Source organism: Plodia interpunctella, chromosome 5, assembly GCF_027563975.2.
Source record: "Plodia interpunctella isolate USDA-ARS_2022_Savannah chromosome 5, ilPloInte3.2, whole genome shotgun sequence".
Classification (NCBI taxonomy): domain Eukaryota; kingdom Metazoa; phylum Arthropoda; class Insecta; order Lepidoptera; family Pyralidae; genus Plodia; species Plodia interpunctella.
The window spans coordinates 3444649-3466717 of record NC_071298.1 but is presented as its reverse complement, the minus strand read 5'-3'; the positions used below and the strand labels follow the sequence as shown (position 1 = coordinate 3466717).

Below are 22069 nucleotides of genomic sequence, written 5' to 3'. Positions count from 1 at the left end.
ACTAATACTGAGATTATGTGTTTAAAATTTTTGGGGAGAACCTAAAAACTACTATGAAATAGTATAATCACAATAGCATTTATTTCATCAACTTACAAAGATATCTTGGATATTGCAATACTAAAAAACCTTGATACAATACTGCGTATCAGTTACGAAATAAAATTTTAATAATATCCTCTACCACGACCCCGCCCTCCGCCTCTGGGACCTCTGCCTCTACCTCTGAAATTGTTTTGTTGTTGGTTCATATCCATAGGTCTCGTATCATAGTTGTCCATCCTTCCGTTCATGAAGTTACCTCTCGGCCCTTGGTTGTAAGGATCTGAGCCATAGTTCCCTTGAGGCCTAACAGGAAGCCCTGGAATTAACGGATGTCTATTCTGCATATTTTGCCCTCTGTTGTCTTGCATGAAAGGTCTGTTTCCTTGCATGTATGGTGGTCTATTATCTTGCATCATGCCCCTATTGTCCTGCATTTGTCCTTGCATAGGGCCTCCATGCGTACCTCCTTGCAAGGGGCCTCCGTGCATACCCCCTTGCATGTGTCTGTTATCCTGCATTGGACCTTCCTGCATTGGACCTCCCTGCATTGGACCTCCCTGCATTGGACCTTCCTGCATTGGACCTCCCTGCATTGGACCTCCCTGCATTGGACCTCCCTGCATTGGACCTCCCTGCATTGGACCTCCCTGCATTGGACCTCCCTGCATTGGACCTCCCTGCATTGGATCTCCCTGCATCGGACCTCTATTATCCTGTATACCTCCTTGCATAGGTCTGTTATCTTGCATTAGCCCTCTGTTGTCATTCATGGGAGGACCTCTATTATCCTGCATGGGACCTCTGTTACCTGGCATAAAAGACCTGTTGTCTTGAAGATTACCTTGTCCCTGATTAGACCATGGGTCGTTATTGTAAGAATCATTAGGTCTATTTTGAAAATTCGGCGGCAGACGCTGTTGGCCTTGGTTTCCGAATTGTTGGGGAGGTATGGAAGGGTTCGCGAGCGGCTGTCGCGGTGGCTGATTGGCAGTTTCCGATCGATCGCCGAAGGATCTGGGTTGAGTGGTGCTGGCCACAACGTCCACAGTATCTGAAGACGCCGGCATTACTTTAACAGTGGATTGTATGGAAGCTTGAACTAAAGCCAGGAGGTCGGTGGCCGAGGACATGTTCCCCGTGAGATCTATCGTCGGCAGCACGCTAGGCGCCGGTGCTGGTTTCGGTTCTTCGTCTACTATCGGAGCAGGTGCTGCTTTAGATTCTTCTAACGATTTCTTTACGATTTCCATTTCTTGGCGTATTTGATTCTCTTTGACTTTTTCAGTAGCCGATTTAAAGACCTGAAAAGTTAAAAAACAAATAGTAATATTTATGTGATAATCATATCTTATCCCAATTAGCCCAAAATAGTATTTGAAAATTATATATCTATTTATTGTACTGATTCTGATCAAGGCGTTTTTATAATATATGCACTACGTTCGCAGACTACATAATCGTATAAACGTCCAATCGTCATTGACGTAGTCGGGTAAATAAATTAGAACATAAAATTGTACGACTCCCTAAGACGCTTCAGCACTTCTCTCACGCTCTCAGTGGACTCACCTCTTCCACCGTATAGTCATCGTCATCGTCGCTCTCAATGGTGACTAGTCTGGGGTGGGCGGGGCCTTGCGGCGGCGCGGCGGGGGCGGGGGCGGGGGCGAGGGCGAGGGCGGGGGCGGGCGCGGCGGCGGCGCTCACGTACTGGCGCAGGCGCTCCACGCGCTGCGGCGAGCGCGCCTCCAACTTCTTGAGGTACGCGATGAGGCTGTGCTGCTCCTCCGCTGAAAGTTCGTTGAAGTTCTTCAGCAACGTCTCGAGGTCCGAGTCCGAGAGCCCGTCCATGGCGTCCGGGGTGGTGTCAGTTTCGATCCTATGAATAGTGTGTTATTGATTTGTAGATAAAAAAATTATATTCATAAAAAAAGTTTTTTTTTAGTTACAACCTGTTATAATCAATCAAATATTTATTTATTATAAATATGAGTACTTTGACCTCAATCTAGCCTGATGGGAGGCAGAGATAGTCTAAGTTGTTACATGCAAGCTCAAATAATGCCTGTTCACTCTTGCCTTGAAGCTTTTTCTTGTCTTCTCGACTCGATTTTATTCCTATATATTATGATATATGATATCCTGACTGTCATAATGTAGGATCAAATGAAAGCCAGTTTAAATGGAGATTGAAGATGAGTACTAAAACATTAAAAAATGCTAAAATAGATAAAATTTAAACATAGTAAGAGTAAGGCAATAAATGTGGGTACTGATGCTACAGTGCATAATTTTTTTAGCTATGTATGAACAAAAAAAGACTAGTGCATGATAGAGTGCAAACTCATCACATAAGATTTGGAACCAAACAATCATTAAACACTGGGTTCCATACCTGACACATATTCCCAGTGGTTACTAACATAGGTGTAGAAAAATAAAAATATTGTAAAAAAAAATTATCTTAAAAACTATGCCTAACACAATTAGCTTTTAAACAGTGCAGTTTATTTAATCTTTGACAGAGCCTTTCTTCACTGACCACAACATACTACGACGTATTCATTAGTGCATAATGACAGATATATGTACTGCGATGAATATTAGCGACTGAAATTTAACTTTTTCGTTGCATAATTATAGTTACAGATGTCAAAATAAAAACGCACGTTTTAATCCCTGCGGTCTCACCTACAATTAGATAAATACCATTGAGAAATTCCTTTCTCGACAATTTCTTCATTTTCATTTTTAATTGTATCATTGGAAAATATCTCAAATCAAATAATTTATTTCGCGAACAAGAGTACAAGGAGAAACTATACATAAGAATGAGTCATAAAATACAGTGTTTTTTCGAACATTTTGAAAACGGCAAAATTAACAAACTAAGGTCTAACCTCTTATCATTCTCATCATAAGCCGACTGGAGCATCTGCAAAGCGGTGGCGGTTCCCGTCGCCCCCGGCGATGGCTTAGGTTTCTCCACGACTCGCTCGACCACGCGGCTTTTCTCGGCCGCCTCTCGTTTCTTCGCTTCGGCCATTCCGATGACGGCGTCGACCAATTGGGCTAGTTCTTCGGAAGACACGTCCGTTTTCCCCTGGGCTATGAGCGCAGCGGCCATTTGCTCGGCGATCTGCGCGCGATCGACGTCACCGACACCCGCCACGGGCATCGCTGTTGGCTTCTTCGTTGCTTGTTGTTCCTTCTGTGAAGTCGATGCCACAATGAAAGTGGACCACGGAAACAATAATTTTACCGCGACCGGGACGAAAGATACCCTATGCAAAATTTCAGAAGATTTGTTAAGTAGATAGAGTGTGAAAAGGTAACAAACTAACTTACTTTCGCATTTATAATTAGTTGGTATTGGTATAGTCAGGATTAGTAGAATCTATCCGAATACTACTGACTCATGTAAAGTAATTTTCATCGACCACCACGTGATTTCCTTTCGATGAAGGAAAACATCGCGAGGAAACTCGCACGTTATTGGTACACAGTAGTTGGCAGTAGATGGCGATAGGATGTTATGTAACCTGTAGCTGCGTAGCCCTGGTGTCGGCGGCGTGGAGCGTGGCGGCGACGCGCACGACGGCGCCGCGCACTGCGGCCGCCGCGCCCGCCGCCACCAGCCCCGCCTGCGCCGCGCCCTTCAGCTTCTCCTTCGCCGTCTCTATCAGCACCACCGCCGCGTCGCGCACCAGCAGCTCTTCCGATGAGTTCGCTTTCTCCTGGAAATTACAATGAGTTATAATCATTTATTACAGGTTTCCTTGTGAAATCGTGACAGAAAGACATTCGCATTTATAATAATATTACTAACTGTTGTTTTAGGACTTCACCCGGGTAAATATTCCACGGGAGCAGTCATTTTTCCGAGATGAATGGTACCCTATGTCCTTCTCCACATTTCAAACTATATGTATCCAAAATTGCAAGTTTTATTGAGTATATAGAGCGTGAAGAGGTAACAAACAAATTTAATTTCGCATTTACACTATTAGTGAGAATTAGAAGATATTTAATTAGTATATAAGTACTTAGTTTTGTTTTTGTTGTATATTTACATAGTTATGTAAGTACATTGTATGGATAATTATCTTTTTTTATTTTATTAAAACAGTTCTAAATACCTTCTCCATCTTTAGTGCCTCAGTGAGTAGATCCACAATCTTGGGTCCGATGCTGCCCAGATAGTCTTCTAATGCCACGAGCAACCTTAGCGTAGCGACAATGTTTTCCGGAGGGCCTAGGTCCTGTGAGTAAAGATATTGATTAATTTGTGATGAAAAAATATGTATTTAAAAACCTCCCATCATTATCACATAGTGTGTGTTTTATTTATTAGTTTCAATAAGTTTCGCTGAAACGTTGAGTTTTTATCCCATTAAACAGTCTCAATCTTACTTTGAGATTTGATCTGTGTGATTTGTCTATCTATACATATATAAATCTACTTATTATCCGGGCTGAGTTATTTAAAATTAGTATTGGCCGATACAATCGCACGCCAACGACCCCAGCTCCCGCCAGTCACCATCGGCTTGCAGCTCACGCATTTACTCCATTATATAAAAACATGTCGCCATACATATTCTATGACGATGTGAAAATCCATGCATCGGTTTATGGGTTCATCGCGAAGAGACAGACGCGGCCGTGGGCTCAGTATGAATATGTAAGGATGGTACCTGCGGATGGCAGGAGCGCGAGTATATCGTGCGGCGCGAGGCTTCGCTGGCGGCGCGCGAGCGCGGCGGCGAGCGCGCGTCCGGCAGCGACCCCAGCGACTCCAGCGACCGCTCGGAGTTCCACGGGGACAAGTCGTCCTCGCTGCGGGCGGAAATGCGACTTCAAACTGATTTTTCTCTCTCATCTTTGTTTTTTTTTTATTAATAATTTCGTTGAAACTTGAATCTAGCTTGATGGAAAGCGAATTAAGAAGGCTAGACTAGCTAAAATGCTTAATATCACTCCCATATGAGCGTTTGGTTTGTTCCTTCCTTCATTGGTTTTTTCTACTTTTTCGCCTTCTTATTACGCTATTCACGCCTATTCACCCTTGCCTTGAAGATCCCTAAAGTGTTGAATTCGGGAAATATCAATTATATTATTATCGTAACGTTTCCCAGTTTATTTGTCGCTACTATTACTCCACTTCGCATAATCTTCGGTACGCTTAGTAGACATACCATTGACACACATATTATTCATGACAATATGAAGCATTTTTTGAGCTTGCCCCTTCAACCAAGAATGTATATAGTAGCGGCTCGTCCCGGCTTCGCTCGGACTTTCCTCAGGAATCACTCTATCCATTGATGAAAGCCGCATGAAAATCCGTGCAGTAGTTTTTTAATTTATCGCGAACAGACAGACGCGGTAGAGGACTTTATTTTATAATATGTAAGGATATATAATAATACATATAACTTAAATAGCTGTAACCTGTGTGTATTGAATATGTTACTTATTATGTTGTTTTCAAGTCGCTGCACAGGGCTAGAGAAATGGATTTACGCCAAGTATTTCACCAAACAAAATATTAGGAATAAAACACAGACGGGTGTATTCCCAGTAGGTTCCCGTATAACTCACGGCTTGAGGTCGTCGTCAGACACGAGCACAGTCTGCAGACTGGGCGGCGTGGCGGCGGGCGCGGGGCTGCGGTTGCGGAGCTGCGCGCCCGCGCGGATCGACAGTGGGCTGCGGCTGCTGCGCGCGCTCTCCAGCGATATGTGCGTGCGCGCGGGGCTGCGGCGGCTGGGCGGGGGGAGGCGGACGTTCACTTTCATAGCGAAAATATTGGAAACCAATAGTAGATAATAATAACCTCTACTTTTCACTTGTATTGCGAAAAAATTAACATATTATAAGCTTCTTTGGGAATACCGTTTTTGTAACAACAATCGCCTCGTAAAACATCCAATGTCCATATTCTAGGCCGGAAACCTCATGCCAGTTCACATTACGTGAGCTAAAACCATTAATATAAACTTTTATGAAAATTAAAAGTTTCGGACAAAACTTACGGTCGCACGGGGCTGCGCGAGCGAGTTTTGTCGGTCCTCATCAGTTCGTGGTGCCGCTCGGAGGAGCGCCGCGACGAGGGCCTCGACGGAGATCTAGCAACACCATTAATTTTATAACCCGATTCGCATTTTGACTGCTGCATATGCGAGTAAGTGCTAAAAATAAATACTTGGACTAGCACTAATCAGTGTGTCAAATTCATATCAAATGTGATGTAATCTTTTAACATGATTTTAAATGTAGACCTCTCAAAAGTCAAAAACATAAAGTTACACTAACCTAAGATCACGTCGGTAATCAATGCTGTGCGGTCGCGGCTCGGGCGACCTCCTCCGCTCCGGCGAGCGACGTCGGGGGACCGGGGACCTCCTGTCCAGTCTGTAGGGGTCTGGTCTGTGAGGCGCCGGTCTGTGAGGCTCCGGTCTGTAATGGTCTGGTCTGCGGGGGCCCTGGGACCCTTTGCGGCTGTCTGGAGATCTTCTGCGGGGGTCGGGGGATCTCCTGCGGGGGTCGGGGGATCTCCTGCGGGGGTCGGGTGACCTTCTCCGGGGCTCGAGGCGCCTGGGGTAATGTTATTTTTTTTTAATGGATTGCGACATTGCGTAATCTTCGGAAAGGGTTTCAAATTACACAAAATAGTTTTACAAAAATAGATTACTTTTAATCTGTTTTTTATCTCAATTGAAGTAATCTTGATTTATATAATCAGGATTAATGTTAATCAGATTACATAAATGTCGATAGATTTGATTTCGCCCAACTCTGTCTACCACTCACCTGGGTTCAGGGGAGCGCCTCCTACTTCCTGGAGACCAGCGCGGTTCCTGAATAAAATACAAATAATCTTACTAAATCACGTAGGAAAGGGGACTCTAAGCGTGCTCAATGGCTGAGGAAGAAACGGGACATACGCAGATGAGAGTCTTACTATATAACGATAAAGTTATAAACATTAACCTCCTATTTTAAGATATAAGCTCTTGATACTACATTTTACCTCTACAAATAGCAACATCTTGTTTTGTATTTCAAAATATAAATTACTTCACGTTTGTCATGCAATTATTCCATTTATCAAGGCTCTGTAGGTTGTTATTGTTAAAAGTTAGTTACTTTGCGAATTGGTCCTGTTGAGATCATGCCATTTCGCGAATTAGTCCATTTGAGACTACAGTGTCAATTTGGTCGGTTCGAATTACGCATAATTATTGTTTTTCCTTTAGTTATATAGTTCGGTCCTTTCAGATGGTTGCCTGGGTATTTAAACCGTAAAGGCCTCTCTCATCTGAGCATTTTTCTGGTTTCTTTCCAGACGTTGAGCGTCGGAGTCCAGGGTCTTCTTTCTTACTTATTTGTCTCCACTACGCAAGGTCGTCGGCATCTCTAGTTGGCAGACCACTGGCATGCATATCATGCTTGACGCCATCCAGTATTTCTTGGGTTTGTCCCTTCTGCCAGGGCTGGACGGCAGCGGCATAACCATAAATTTGTTCCCTATGTATTTTTCCGAAGTTCTACGCAAGATTTGGCCGTACCAGCGCAGGAGTTTGTCTGCTATGTCACAGAGATATATGGAAGTTTGAAAAGTTTTGATATTATTTAGTTCTATTATTATTATTATAATGCGACTAAACATCGTATTACATAAATGATTACCTGACTCTTCCTACGTGGGGAGGGCCTTCTTTCTGGAACCTTCTCGTCACTCTTCGTCATGTCGGGCGGCGTCAGACACATCTTCCTGTACAACTCATGTACGTGGATCTTCAGCTCCTCGTCATGTAGTTCCTTCATGCGAGCCGTCCAGAAAGTTATCCACTCCGGCTTGAAGTCGTGCTTTGAAGGGTCTTTCCCCTCTGGATTTAAATAATAAATATATGAACAACACTGAACAGGCCCATACACTAAAGCATTAAACTAATTTTGCGGGTCCGATGGAAACGAACACAGAGACGGGCACAATACACTCAGTACCCCGGACAAATATTTGTGATCACAGGTGCAAATATTTGCCCCCAGGTATTCGATCCCAGGACCAGGAGATAGCGACCGGGGAAGTGTTGCTTTTATATCGAGTGTTTGAGACGCCTGGGTCCTTTTGTTCACATTCAGCTAAGGTTTTTTAAAAGATTGGCCAACGTAACACATCACATCATCAGCCCTTTTATCTTGACCTTTTTCTATAATGTTTGTCCTACTATTACTACTTGCTAGTCTTATTCTTTTGCATCCAAAAATAAGATGATGTCATCCACATAGTAAATATAGACAAAATCATCGCTAATTATCAGATTATTCGGAAAAAAATCTGATTATTGAACACGTAAGATTAAGTCACACACCAGCCTGTATTTCCTTGTAGCGTCGGTTCCAGAATTTCTTCCACTCCTCAGGGTACAGCGGATGTTTCTCCGGGTTTTTCTCGTGATACATCAACATCTTTTTAGATGACACCTCGAACTTTTCACGCAGCTCCAATGTGAGTTTCAATTTGTAGTTACGTTTTTCCTACAAATTTCAAATCAAATATACCACATACATTCGAAATAATTTATATACTAATAGTACCGGGGGCCAAAATGGTCTTTGGGTCTCTGTAAGTCAATTTAAATAAATCACTTAGCAAATTAGATTCTTTCATTCCTCCCTCCAATCTGAGTTGATTTCCCGTTTTCTTCCTCAGTCGTTAAGGTTTGGATTCCAGTCTGGTTTCCTAAGTTAGGTAGTCTTTATTTAATCGACCAGAACTAATACATTAAAACAGCACGATCTGTGACCTATGGAAATCTATGGAGACAAAAGTGAGCGAGCAAGCAATAACTTACTATCTCCCTCTGGATCTCCTTATCCGTGCGCACGTCTGGATTCTTCTTCCTGTCGTACCACGAGCGGTACACGTTCGAATTGGGGCCATTCGACTTCGAGTACGGCTCATAGCGTTGCGACGAACCGTGGCCTCTAAATTCAAAATTATTCAACATAGGATGACATACATCACCCATGACATCAAAAATTTACTTAACACTAAGTCTCTGTCATCTGTTGAACTATCTTGCTGTTAATAGTATTGGAAAAGTAATAATTCGTGTTATTCCTTCAAGCAAAATCTATAGCAAAGGTTCGATGATAGAGTAAAACATGAAATAAAATTTTCACTCAGGAAGATTGTAATAAAATCATTAGTATCACGCCAGCTTTCTGCGTATCTACTTCATTCCAAATTATTATACATCTATACATCCCCACTGCTGAGGATGTCAACAATAATTGTATACAATGGAACAAATAACATTCTAAATAAACTTTAATGAGACGTAAAAGATCATTTAATATTGATTAAATAATGAATGGGTAAAATATATCTAAGTAGGTACTAAGCATAGCGGGTCCGATGGACAAACACAGAAACAGCCACAACACACCTAGAACCGCAAACAAAAATTTAATATTACTCGAACTGGCAATCGAACCCGGGACCTCCGGGATAGCGGCGTAGATATAACAATGACCTGTTGGAGTGATGCGGTCGCCGGTCGTCGCCGTGCTCCTCCAGACTGATGTCCGACAGCGAATCCGCCGACTGCCGCCGCGGACGCGACCCCAAGCGCTGACACAACACATCACATTCACAATTACAATTGTGTAATTCACTTCTGTTTTCAAAGAAAAAAAAATATTTTCCCTAAAACACCAAAATAGGTCTTCTTCTTCATCGTATTATTCCTCATGACCGAGGGTCGTAGTCATTATACGTGTAATGAAACACACATGATTTTCTTGGTATTATCATTGGAGTGGTTTGTCATTGCCTTCTCCATTTCACACAAATGTTTATAATCAGGTGTGTAGGTTTCCTCACGATGTTTTCTTTTATCGGAAGCAAGGGGTGGTTGATAAACCCTAAATATAAAAATAGGTACGGAACCCAAAAATCGGCAAATTATACAGACCTACAGCCTATGTGTAAGTATGAACACAGCGTTAAAAATTATGTTTCACAAGTGTTACATAGAGCTAACTTGGCTAGTTAGCATCGTCCATCACATCAAGTACATTTATCTAGTTCTTAATTTATCTATCAGATTGCAATATTATATTTTATACGAAAGTGAAACAGGTGCCAAATGTTTTCAATTTTATACGTGTATTTTACACGTGTTGTGTAAATAAATATATTTCATCTTTATGATATAAATAAAGGCTTACAGGTTTAGTAGGAGCTGCCACGACGGGCGGGGAGGGATCCTTTTTTCTGGCTTCAAAGTCTCTTTTGTTCCCGCCTCTGAAATTTTAAAGTCATTTATTGCAATGATATCTATTATTCTTTCCTATAGGTAACAATCGTCTTTCTTTGCTGATTCTGAATGCATACATGCATAGAAGTTTTAAAAATGTCATGTGCGTCTTTTCAACCATCGAGGGCTTATACAGGGTGATTTCTTATACTTTGGCATCATTTTATCTACTACAGATTTGACGGTTGACAGAAATTAAAAATTTACTTTTTTTAATATTCCAAAAACCAAGTTCCCTAACAAGATTTCTGATATACTAAAATTTCGTTCTTTTTTATTTATTGACAAAAGTAAAAATAATATATAGCTGACAGAATAACATAAACTTAAATTAAATTTCTCTTAATTTTACACTGTTATGCACGAGTTATGTTATGATATTTTGCACGAGTATACAATTCAACTAACATTATTTTTATGTATCACTAATGTAAAACCTAACAACCCAATTCCATCGGTATGCGATGAATTTTTTGTGTCGCTATGTATAACTAACGTACCTGTTGTATGAATTTGCTTCAGCATCATTGGCTGAAACAATGAAACAAACGTTAACAGAAAAATTCCAGAGCATACCTACATTAAAATATACTTGTGTAACATATTCACTGAATTTAGTCACCACATTTACAACTTATTCAGGTCAAAAGAAGAAAGCAATAACATAGATCTAATGCTTTAATTACACTAACGAGCTCGGCGGATGCGGGCGCAGGTCAACATACATTGCGTAGTTTGTATGCGATTATTTAGTTATCGCAAGGGAAAACGAGCCATGTACGATACGTACAATTTGCCACGTGCAAAGAACTTATAGCAGATAGTGTATTTTTAGTATAAAAGGTATGTATACTTACACAAAGAATTAATGAGGTCAATGTCCACGACTTCCTCAAAAGTGGCGCCTGGCTTTTCGTTGAAGTGGTAGCTACTGGCCAGCCACTGGTGAATTTGATCCCTACATAATACCAATTTAATACCATGTGGTTCAAAAAAGGCCATAAGAAAAGCAAGCAAACAGGCTTGCGGCCCATCTGAGGGAAGTGGTCACCGCAGCTTATAGACGCAACACCGGGTGCAACAAGCGTTGTCACACGGACACGGCACTAAATTAATCTTTTCACGCCCTTTTCAAAGAACTACCACGTTACAAAATCAAGAGAAAAACAGGGCAGGGAGATCATTCCATAACCTCAGAGTACACGGACATGACAAGTGATAGCACCAGTAAAAGGAAAACGTCGTTAGCATAGTTTTATATATTGAAACATATGTTCACTTTACACTATATTTCGCTGTAAGATGCCCGAAAGTAAAATAAATAAATAAATAAACATCTTACTTTTCCCTGTCGTACACATCCTTGTCGATGTTCACAGGTCTAAGGCGGCCATACTTGTCTTCAATGCGCTGCACTAATCTTTTCATGATGATGGTGACGCCTTCGCGGTACTTCGACTGCGACCGGTACGGTGCCAGTAGCGCACACGCCTTCGGAAAGTGACGCATCTGCAGACACAACGAACATTGAGCCATTTTCTTACTAAGTACTTATTTTATCATAATTAAAATGTATTTTTATTTGATAAATATTTGTGAGAAGAATTCCATGCATGTGGAAGAGCATACTACTTATACTCATGGGTACAAAATAATTGAAATAGAAAAATATTCAGTTAACAGATTTACAATAAAATTAGGATGTTGTTCTTCAAATGGTTCTATACAAGACTATCAATTATTTTATTTATTGCGCTTACAAAGTCAAGCCATGAAAACATTTTATTTCAAAATTGTATTATGCTTTGATAACTGGTACTCGAACAAATATGACAAATTCATAAATCTGACACACATTGCTGGCTTGAAAGGGAAATAATCTCACATTGATTTTATCTCGAGATAAGCATTTGTCAGATATTTTATTCAAGTCACTTAATAAATCTGGAATAAATTTTACGACTACTTGCCGGCATCTAGTGACAACTTGTCAACCAGTGTGCAGGTTTCCTCACTGTGAAAATCTATACTACTATTATAAAGAGGTAAGCGTTTGTGAGTTTGTATGTTCGAGGCGGGTAATCTCCGAAACTATCGATTTCAAAAATTATTTCACCATTAGAAAGGTGCGTTATCCAAGATTGCTGTAGGCTATATTTTATCTCAAAATTCCCACAGGAGCGAAGCCCCGGGCAATATCTAGTATTTTATATTATGTACTTACAAGGTAGGTACAACTGTGTCGGATGCTGGTCAGATGGTTGACAATGGTGCGCGGCTGCCCCATCACCGTGCAAATGGTGCAGTTGTAGCTCGCGTGGTTGTAACCCTCTTCGGGGGGGTGCTCGATCAAGTACTCCAAGCCGAGCAATGGGGTCCTACAACGTGTAAAATATAATACTCACAACGTAATTGTAGCGATGCCAGAAACATGTGAGATGGTTGATGATGGTGCGCGGGTGGCCTTGTTTCAAACACAGAGTGCACACGTATGTCGGCTCGTGGTGCGGCTCTTCGGGGGGGTGTTCGATCAGGTATTCCAAGGCCAGGAGCGGAGTCCTTGTAGGAAAGTAGGCCACTTGACAACGGGTAATTAGGGACCAATTTTGCAGAAAACGTTTCAAAGTCAGAGCAAAATGAAATGTAATCTGAAATTAGACCCTCACAGGCACTTTTTCACGTCACAATTTTAAAGTCAAAAGCTACAAACTCCTTACGTGTGATTTAGTTTTTTCCAACAAGAATCTATCTATATTTAATATTATAAATGTGTCTATCACGGTTAAACTGCTGGATTGATTTTGATGAAATTTGTAAACGATTCATTAGTTAATCACCCAAGCAACAGCTAGATTAAAAGGCGAATTAGGGTAACTATACAAAATATTACTAAAGATAAGAATAGAAATTCCATTTTAACAACAATTAACAAAATAAGTGCGTAAGTAATCCGTGGTTAGCGGATTAGTTACGTACTTATTTTGTTATAAATATTGAGTACAGTTCTATTAACAGAGCCACAAGAGCTAATTTTGCAGTTAGGCATTTGCAATAGAGAAATACACAATAAGAACTATATAATATGTTATTTGGAATGTGCAATGAGCTATCTGACTGCATAGATAGATCAAGGAACTCTTTATTACACCGATTACAACGGAATCATAAGTTATAACAAGGTGAAACCTAAATGTAAACGAACTTATCGCAAATGCAATTTCTGCTAGCCAACCTTCGGTTGGAAGGAGAAAGAATTGAACTAAGAGGATGCAGTAAACTTAATAGCATTTGGTTAAAAAATTACATTACAAGAAATCTCACTAATGTCACTTTAATTTATCAATATTGTTACCAACATGATTTATTTACTATGTTTTTCTCAAAAGCGTATGTTCCCAATTACCCTACTTTCGTCTACACCGCTACTGTTAGAGTTTAATGCTAGATTTGGCCATTTAAGTAATGCAAACATTCAAAATGAAACTTGATTTTTAAAAATCTGCACTTCATTATTTAATAACAAGGATGTCCTTGTTAATTGAAGAACACTTTTTTTTTTAAATCAAGTGTCAGCAGGTAGAAAAAACAGGTAGGAAAATAATTTTAAAAAATATTTTCCTAGCTGCTTTTTCTCCCAGCTGTGCACAGGCCTCCCCTATTTTCTCCCACGCACCTCTATCCTTGGTCTTATCTTTCCATTCCGTGCCAAACACTCTCAAATCATTTGACCATATCGCCCTTGACCAAAGACATTTTTTTTTACATAAAATTGACATCTTTACATATTATTAAACAAAGTCCCTCGGTCTGTCTGTATGATATGAACGCGATAAACTCAAAAACTATCGGACGCATTTTTATACGGTTCTCACCAATAGATAGTGTGCTTCCTGAGGAAGGTTTAAGTGTATAATAAATTGTGGTTTTACCCAAGCAAAGCCAGGATGGCCCGCAGCTCTATTGCTCTTCTTCCGTTATTTTAACTTTCGTCGATGGATAACGCGAAAATTGTATAGAGATTCAAGATTCATCGTACGCCAATGTAAAAACCAATGTAAAACAACGGAGCAATAACGCGCTACAATTGACGCAATGGAGACCGACCCTAATTCGCCAAGGCTATATGAAAAGAACCTTACTTGACGTCGTCCAAGATATCCTGCAGATGGCAGGTGGCGTCGCGGTATTTATTGTACTTGAGGTTAAGCTCTGATGGCTTCTTGTTGAACAGGTCCACCTCGTCCGCCATTTTCTTCAGCACGGCTACTGAGACACCTGAAACAGATAAGTTGTTAACGTTTGTTGTGTAGTTAAGTACTTTTAAGATCTTTTACTTATTTTATCTTATTACTTATTGTGAAATAAATTCATGTACAAAATATAGGTTTTTCTCGCTCAGTGCAGTGTCAGCAAGTGAGAAGAAAGATGTGCTGTCGCGTTGCTCTTCAATTTTGCATGTAGATATCGGCTTTATATAACTTCGTTTAATTTAAGTTCTATCACCAAAAATCATTAAGTAGGTACTGCTGAAATGGAGAGGCCAAAGCTAAGCTTAGACCTCCGCTAAAACAAAAGCGAAATGCACGCATCATCAAGCTTGCACGGGCCATAAAACTACATGAACTGAGATTCATAGCCAAATGAAATCGACCGCGCGTGTGAATAAGTAGCCGCATTTTCATGTCGCGTTTTCCAGTTTTCTGCCATAAAAAGTCATATCTATGACATTCATTGACAAAATTTAAGAATATTTTTTTAGGGTTCCGTAGTTACCGTCACCAAACCATTCGCAAATAATTGTCTTTGCTTGTGTCAATTTTCGGTAAGAGTCAAGTGCCCCAGTCTACTAACATTAATACTCATGTATAACGGCGATTTTGACATTTTGATGCCATTTACTAGTTAGTGTCTATATAAAATTAATCTGTTTCCTGTCTCTCCTGAAAAGTTGTTAAAATATACTTAGAAATAGTGATAACACGTTAAACGATATGTTAAATAATTAAATAATACTATTCCTATTGACGACTTTTCTTAAGTAAATATACAACTTACTATCAGTTTTATTATGAGAGGAAGTTTCGCTCTTTTCATTGAGTATGTATGGGTGTTGCGTAAATATGCTGGCAGGCCACGGGTTCTTCAGACCTAGCTTGCTCTTGTGTTTCTTGCCCGATATATGTGTCTGTAATAAATAACAATTTTATATACAACAACATGTAACAATTAGTTCTATACAACAAAAATTTAACGTAATAGATAACGTAATAAGATACCTTTGACGTAATTGCATGCTATTTTTAGGGTTCCGTACAAAAAAAAAAAAACGGAACCCTTATAGGAACACTCGTGTGTCTGTCTCTCCATCCTTCTATCACAGCCTAAGAATCTACTGGACCAATTAAGGTGAAATTTAATAGATGGTGTAATCTTATGACCCAAACACAAACGTGCAGAATATTTTTTTTCAAATAAGGGCGAAAGGATGCCTGTCCTTCTCGACGTGACATTCACATTATTAACATTAGTACAATTAACCTGCAGAACGCCCTCGCCGCTGCAGACAGCCGCACACGGGTAGCAGACATATATCCACTTGCCGGATATATCTCGCCCTCGGCGCTCCACCATACACCGCGTGGTGCCATCGTCCACATGAATCTTCAAGCTCGCGATGTGATCCTGAAACTCCTGTTCGGCCTGCAAGCAACAATAAACTTTATCAACACACCCGCAACTATATATTCTCCTCCAAATCCGCTAAACCAACTTTATTTTAATAAATAAATAACCATTATTTTAACGTTAAATTTACCTATTGAAACGTATAATGGGATACAAATAAAACAGATCATATTAAAATTTTTTATTTAATTTATTTATTCTAAAAATTGTTAGGTTTTAAACACACTTACCATATTGTTGCTAATAAACAGATAAATTCGCTCCTAAATCATTCAATCAAGTCGATTGCATGTTGCGCAAATACTGATTTTCTAATAAAAAAGTTGAAATTGCCATTGTCATGTATTGGAGCTAAAGGCTCAAACACAAGAGCTTTGGATCGTTAACCCGAATACGATGTAAGTATTAGTAATTTAAAAGAGTTTGATGATTTTTTTAATGCCTGACGACCATTGTAACCGAAGTTTATGTTTAATCGAATGCGAGCATAAGCAACGCAGTAATTATGTCACTCCAATATTAAACATACAAAAACCTCCCACATTTAATCATGTGTAAAACCTTTTATACAATAACTAGCTGGACCCCGCTGTGTTACATACGGTAATTTAGTTTAAACGTTGTAATTATTATTTTTTATTTAATGCACAGTAGCGCATCTACTTTATAAAAGCGCCATTGACTAACAGACTTTGACCAAATCCTACGGGTCTCGTTTTTTCGGGATAAAACTTATCATATGCGTTTGTATAGTCCTAGTTCGCTAATAATCCATTCTTATACATATGTTTTGATACAGTCCAAATATTTTATTTCAATTCGGCACGCAACAAACACTTTTTATTCAAGGTATCAGCGACTTCAATATAAACCAACTTCATATAAACATACATATTCAATAACAAACATACTCATAGACTTTCGCCTTTATAATATTAGTGGGAAGTAGAATAACTATAACATCAAGATCGGTCGTTTGAGAGCTATGCTAGATACACAGATACGTTACGATAAGACAACTAAGTTACTACACTCAATACCCCTAATAATCGTCGGAAATAAAGACGCACGTTAATCCATAAATTGTATTGATGTACTAATCGTACTTTGTTTAAATACCTAGTAGTTTTTTCCTATGTAGGTAGTAAACGCATGTGCAGGCTGTATTAGGTATACACCTATTATGAAAAGAAAACGACCATACATACACTTGTTTTATGTATTGATTGAAATTTATTTATTTTATTGTTCCTTATACATTAAAATATGTTTTATCAAATTTCGAAGCACGGGTAATATAATTTTTTATACGCAGCTGAAACCAAAAATGTAGATAATCATACCTATTTACAAAATCAGCTGAGCCTAATAAAAGGTACCAAACTATGAATAAAAATCTTTAAATTTGAACAGTAGTTCAAATTTAAAGATTTTTATTCATAGTTTGACACACATTACTATGTGTGATGGCAATACCACAGGAAATAAATTATTATATTGTGGCAATCCACCATACATATTTGTGTTATTTGTTTGTTCAGTTTCCATATTTAGCGGTAATACAGACTAGTGTCACTTACTTTCCGCCCCTGCCACGCATGCAAATGTATATGTACATACCCTTTATATAAAAATTAAAATAAATTGAAAAAAGATTCTATTCCAGTAGGTATCTTTAAGTTGAAAAAAAATTGGATGAGTAAGAAATCCTCTTATGTTATGACATCATTTATAGAAATTGTATTGGGAAAAGTAATTTAAAAATAAAACAATTATGTAAGTATATTGAATAAATCAATGAATGTTACATATCTCAGATTAGAACCAATTAAGAAAAAGGGCTTACTGAGCAGATACTGTGGTGATTAGCAGTTACTACTTTCTTTCTAAACAAAAGTATTATTTCTAACTCTGGTGTCAGATTTTATTTAAGTCGCCTAAATTAACGTGATTAGCACTACTGAAGGATTGTGAAACATAATTTGATTAACAAGGATTATTTCAAAACAAGCCATAAGATTTCTTCTTTATGTACCAAATGGAATAATGGAGTGATACATCATTTATGAAATAAATGTATTTCCAAAATTCATCTTTTTAATTATTATAGGTATCAGAAGGGACAAAGGAAATGTGCAATTGTGGTGTTTTTAAGTATTGTATTTTTCTGGACTGATTTGTATATTAAAATATACATACATATAGAGAAAGATTTTTGCCTGATATTTCCCAATGAATTCCCATACCATAACAACAAATATAAGATAGGTTTGCGCGCGGCTTTATAGGAATATATAAGGAAGATGTCAGGTGTAAACTTATCACTGCATACAAACATTATTATCTATATAATATATCTACATGTAGTATAAATTTAATTATATATAAATAATAAATATATATTATATAATAGGGCCTTAATAGGCATTAAACTAAGTAGACACATGTTAATTTATTTTCATACTAAAACACAGAAGATATATTATGCTTATTTTCTAAATTTCAAAAAATAAAGCAACTTGTGTTTCTCAAAATACTCTTTTGATTTATAATAGACTATATATAATTATTTTCACTTTATTTAGGGTTTATTCTATTGCAACATACGCAAAAAAATATTTAGGAATGATAATAGTTTTGCCTTTTCCATTTGAATATTTATCTTTTGACATTTCATTTGTTGTATGTTTTTCGGCCAATAACTCACACAAATGAGATGAAAGAAAGACAACAAACAGCTGGCCATGAGTCTTATTTCATGAGTGTTGAAGAATGAAACAATCTTGGTGGATTTGTACTTGTTGCTTATTTCTTATTTTTTAAGATCTTTGTGAGATATATTGATTAATTATTATGGCCTTAATAGGTTACTTTAATTATTAGAATGGCCTTAATTGTTTGAATTTCAACATTCAACAAAATGACTGCAAATAAAAAATATGTTTCCTTCGGTCAACCTTAGAGATGGGATGTAGTGAAAATTCAAATTCAAACATCTTAAATTCTCAATTATTTTAAATTCTGTCAACTCTTCACAAATAAACATGTGGATTTTAGATTCGAACATCAACATGTTATGTTGTTTCCTAATTAAGATTCATATATATAAGATAAGATTCATAGATTCATAAGTAGCAAAAAATAATTTTGATTTAATTTAAATTTTTGGCTCTTAAAAATCAACCATAATCAAAATAGTCATTTTTCAATTTGAACTAAAATAAATGAAATTGAAACTGATATTTACCTTGGTACATGTAGCATCATCTGGCTTCCGAGGTATTTCAACAACAGTATCTTCATATCCTTCTGCCCCTGGAGGGCAGTCCGGTAAATCCATCTTGATGCACTACACTTTGTTTATGACCATCAAACGGTCATAAACTGAATCACTTATCACTAGTTTTCTTCTCTCTTCTAATTCTTCATTCTTCGTCTTTTGACTTGACAACTGAAAAATAAACCATACACCATCAAATTTCATTCTCATATATTCAAGAATCACTTAAATATTGAATTACAAAAAACAGATACTTACACAGACAGGTGTAATACTTACAAATGCTGCTAATATGTTACATTTCCTGTAAATTTAGAATGCTAATGCATTCCTAAATTTGTGTTGGTAAAAATTTTGTCACTAATTTGAAAATACTTTTTTGTGATAATTTGAAGAAATTCATTCATTATCTACATGCCTTAAAAGTCTAATTTTTTAAATATTTTATTGACAATATTCAGAATAAATTTAGATTTTTTACAATTGTTGATTATAATTAAGTAATCACTCCTGAACCTCTTCAGATAACAAGTGATACACCTACATTTTTGTATGTAATTAAAAAAAATTACAACCAGGCACAGATCACAGCTCAGAGCATCTTCGTAAATCAATGTGCAATTTTTTCTAAAGAAATATGAAAATGTCTTAAAAGGCATCAGTTTAAATTTGTGATTATTGGGAAAATAATAACAATAAAAAATATCAACTAAAGACTCTTCATAACGGGTGAAAAATTTACATTTGGCAATATTTAACTTGACATAACATGGGTTTCCACCAAATATTTTCCGAATTTCTTCCTATAAATTAAAAAATCATAGTGCGTTTTGAGTATTTAAATTTAATGTGCCAAAAATATTTTGCCATTGGTTCAACATCCCTGACTTAGGTAAGGTATTCAAGAAATTAAAAAAAAAAATAAAGATAATCATATTTACATATATGTATATATACTAAGAGCAAGAATAAAAATGGATATGTTGAATGAATGCCTTGAAGTTAAAGCAACCTATATCACTTACACAGGATAAAGCCTCACTTGGAGCTTTAACATTACATGAGAGTAGATTCTGAAAGCTTCTAAAAAAGGAAACTTTTACAATCCACTCTTATTAGAAACATTGATCTTTCTAAAAATCATACCATTAAATATAATTAAAATAATTATTACTTTTTAAAAACAACTAGGGTTTGTATATTATGAGAATCATACATTATGAAGACTATATTAAAATAAACTTCCAACTGTTTAAAGAAAAAGCAAGTGTAGCTATACTAAATTTTCCTCAATTTTTTCCTCTGCTAAAATCAAGTCCCCATCTGTAGAACCATGTATAGAACTACTTTATACTCACACTTATCTCAGAAACAAAGTCATTAATCGCAACACATTATTATATTGCAAAAATTTTGTGATTATTATCTAAATTTGTCACTATTTTAAAAACTTGAAGTATGGTTTGTTAACACACAAAGGATAATATAACAAAAACTTAAAAATGATCTGTTTAGAAATATCGACCTATTTATTATATATAAATAAAGAAAAATAGACGCAATTCTAACCTATATTTATGTGGCGATCAACAGAAGCAGCTACTACGACGTGATTTTCAGAATTTTTCATACATTATTGTAAATAATTAGTTCTTATATGTACTTACTTCTTGAAATACAAGGTGCACCACAGCTTTGATTATGTAGGTAGCTCAAGTCAAGATGGTTCCAGGGTAGCCGATCGAAGATGATCACGGAGCCCGAGCCAGATGTTATCGTATATATAATGTTTTATGAACAATCGATTACTTCACAATTTATTTTCAGGAATTATCATTTAATAGCATTCACCTGTACTCATTAGTTTAGCTACCTACGATATTTATTTTACGATAAAAATCACGATGGTATTATTGCAAACTGCAATACTGCATTCACGAATGACATTACCAAAACATAGGCAATAAAGATTTTTTTTCTGATACGATAGCACTGCCACTCTGCCAGACAGAAAGATGCAAATGTTTTCTAATTTTCTATTGTCGAATTTCCGATATAACGAGCCCACAGCGAGCCGCATCGCATGAATAACGTTGATTCGGAAACCAAACGCATGCATACGTGCGATTTCCGAATCAGGATTCCTGATGACGTTAACCGACTTTAACTTTTTTAATCGTTATTAATCCCGTTGAGTTCACACCCCGTTATTAAAAAAGTTTAAGTCGGAACCAATCTGTGGCACAGATATAAGACACAGAGTACATTGAAGTGTAACCGGATTTAGCGCAGCCGTATGAATAACTGGTTCATTCGGATAACCGGAATCGGAAAACCGAACGTATATACGTTCGGTGTTTTTTATCACTACCTATGGCAATTTCGTGTCCGGAACTATGGTCCGGAAACCAACTGAACTGACGGAAGGCGGTAATTTTCAAATTTTCAATCTTTTATTTCGGGTTCCATCTATATGGAGCAATAGGTATCAAATTTTTAATTATTGAAGGTAAAATAAAAAACCTATTTTATTCATGTATGTACATCAAATATTGAGTACACCTAGTTAGTTACCTATACTAGGCAACAAAATGTCCACTTTTCTACGCTAATCAAAGTATTTGGTTTTTCGAATTTTGTGTTATTCATATAAAAGTTAAATATATATCTACTATAAGCTAAAAACTATTTTGTTTCTTTCTGTCAATTTAACATATTATAAAGT

At 37.5% G+C, this 22069-nt stretch overlaps 1 protein-coding gene across 3 annotated transcripts; it reads right to left on the bottom strand.

The window, feature by feature from the left end:
• Nucleotides 1-59: 59 nt before the first annotated feature.
• Nucleotides 60-21415, bottom strand: LOC128670260 (uncharacterized protein CG7065-like). 3 transcript variants are annotated; one of them, XM_053745780.2, is made up of 24 exons: nucleotides 21012-21415; nucleotides 19312-19515; nucleotides 15918-16079; nucleotides 15435-15564; nucleotides 14519-14654; nucleotides 12785-12938; nucleotides 11722-11888; nucleotides 11237-11337; nucleotides 10880-10910; nucleotides 10291-10366; nucleotides 9594-9691; nucleotides 8910-9042; nucleotides 8427-8592; nucleotides 7741-7940; nucleotides 6862-6908; nucleotides 6364-6645; nucleotides 6084-6176; nucleotides 5650-5814; nucleotides 4743-4884; nucleotides 4185-4307; nucleotides 3588-3782; nucleotides 2946-3256; nucleotides 1615-1924; nucleotides 60-1346 (listed from the first exon to the last, which is right to left on the bottom strand). In XM_053745780.2, the coding sequence occupies exons 2-24, from the start codon at nucleotides 19402-19404 to the stop codon at nucleotides 168-170; spliced, it is 4494 nt and encodes a 1497-aa protein (XP_053601755.1). In that variant the 5' UTR covers nucleotides 19405-19515; nucleotides 21012-21415; the 3' UTR covers nucleotides 60-167. The 3 variants fall into 3 exon arrangements, with proteins under 3 accessions (XP_053601755.1, XP_053601753.1, XP_053601756.1); XM_053745778.2 differs by lacking the exon at nucleotides 12785-12938 and adding an exon at nucleotides 12604-12757 and having other exon boundaries at nucleotides 21012-21414; XM_053745781.2 differs by lacking the exons at nucleotides 12785-12938; nucleotides 19312-19515 and adding an exon at nucleotides 12604-12757 and having other exon boundaries at nucleotides 21012-21414.
• Nucleotides 21416-22069: the final 654 nt, after the last annotated feature.

What these genes read in the sequence shown, in the direction of transcription:
- LOC128670260 (XM_053745780.2), bottom strand. Translation starts at nt 19,404, where the DNA reads ATGGATTTACCGGACTGCCCTCCAGGGGCAGAAGGATATGAAGATACT. An exon ending in TCGCGCAGCCCCGTGCGACC is followed by an intron (nt 5,815 to 6,083) that starts GTAAGTTTTGTC and finishes CCCCCCGCCCAG; the next exon opens with CCGCCGCAGCCCCGCGCGCA. An exon ending in CGCGCTCCTGCCATCCGCAG is followed by an intron (nt 4,308 to 4,742) that starts GTACCATCCTTA and finishes CTTTACTCACAG; the next exon opens with GACCTAGGCCCTCCGGAAAA.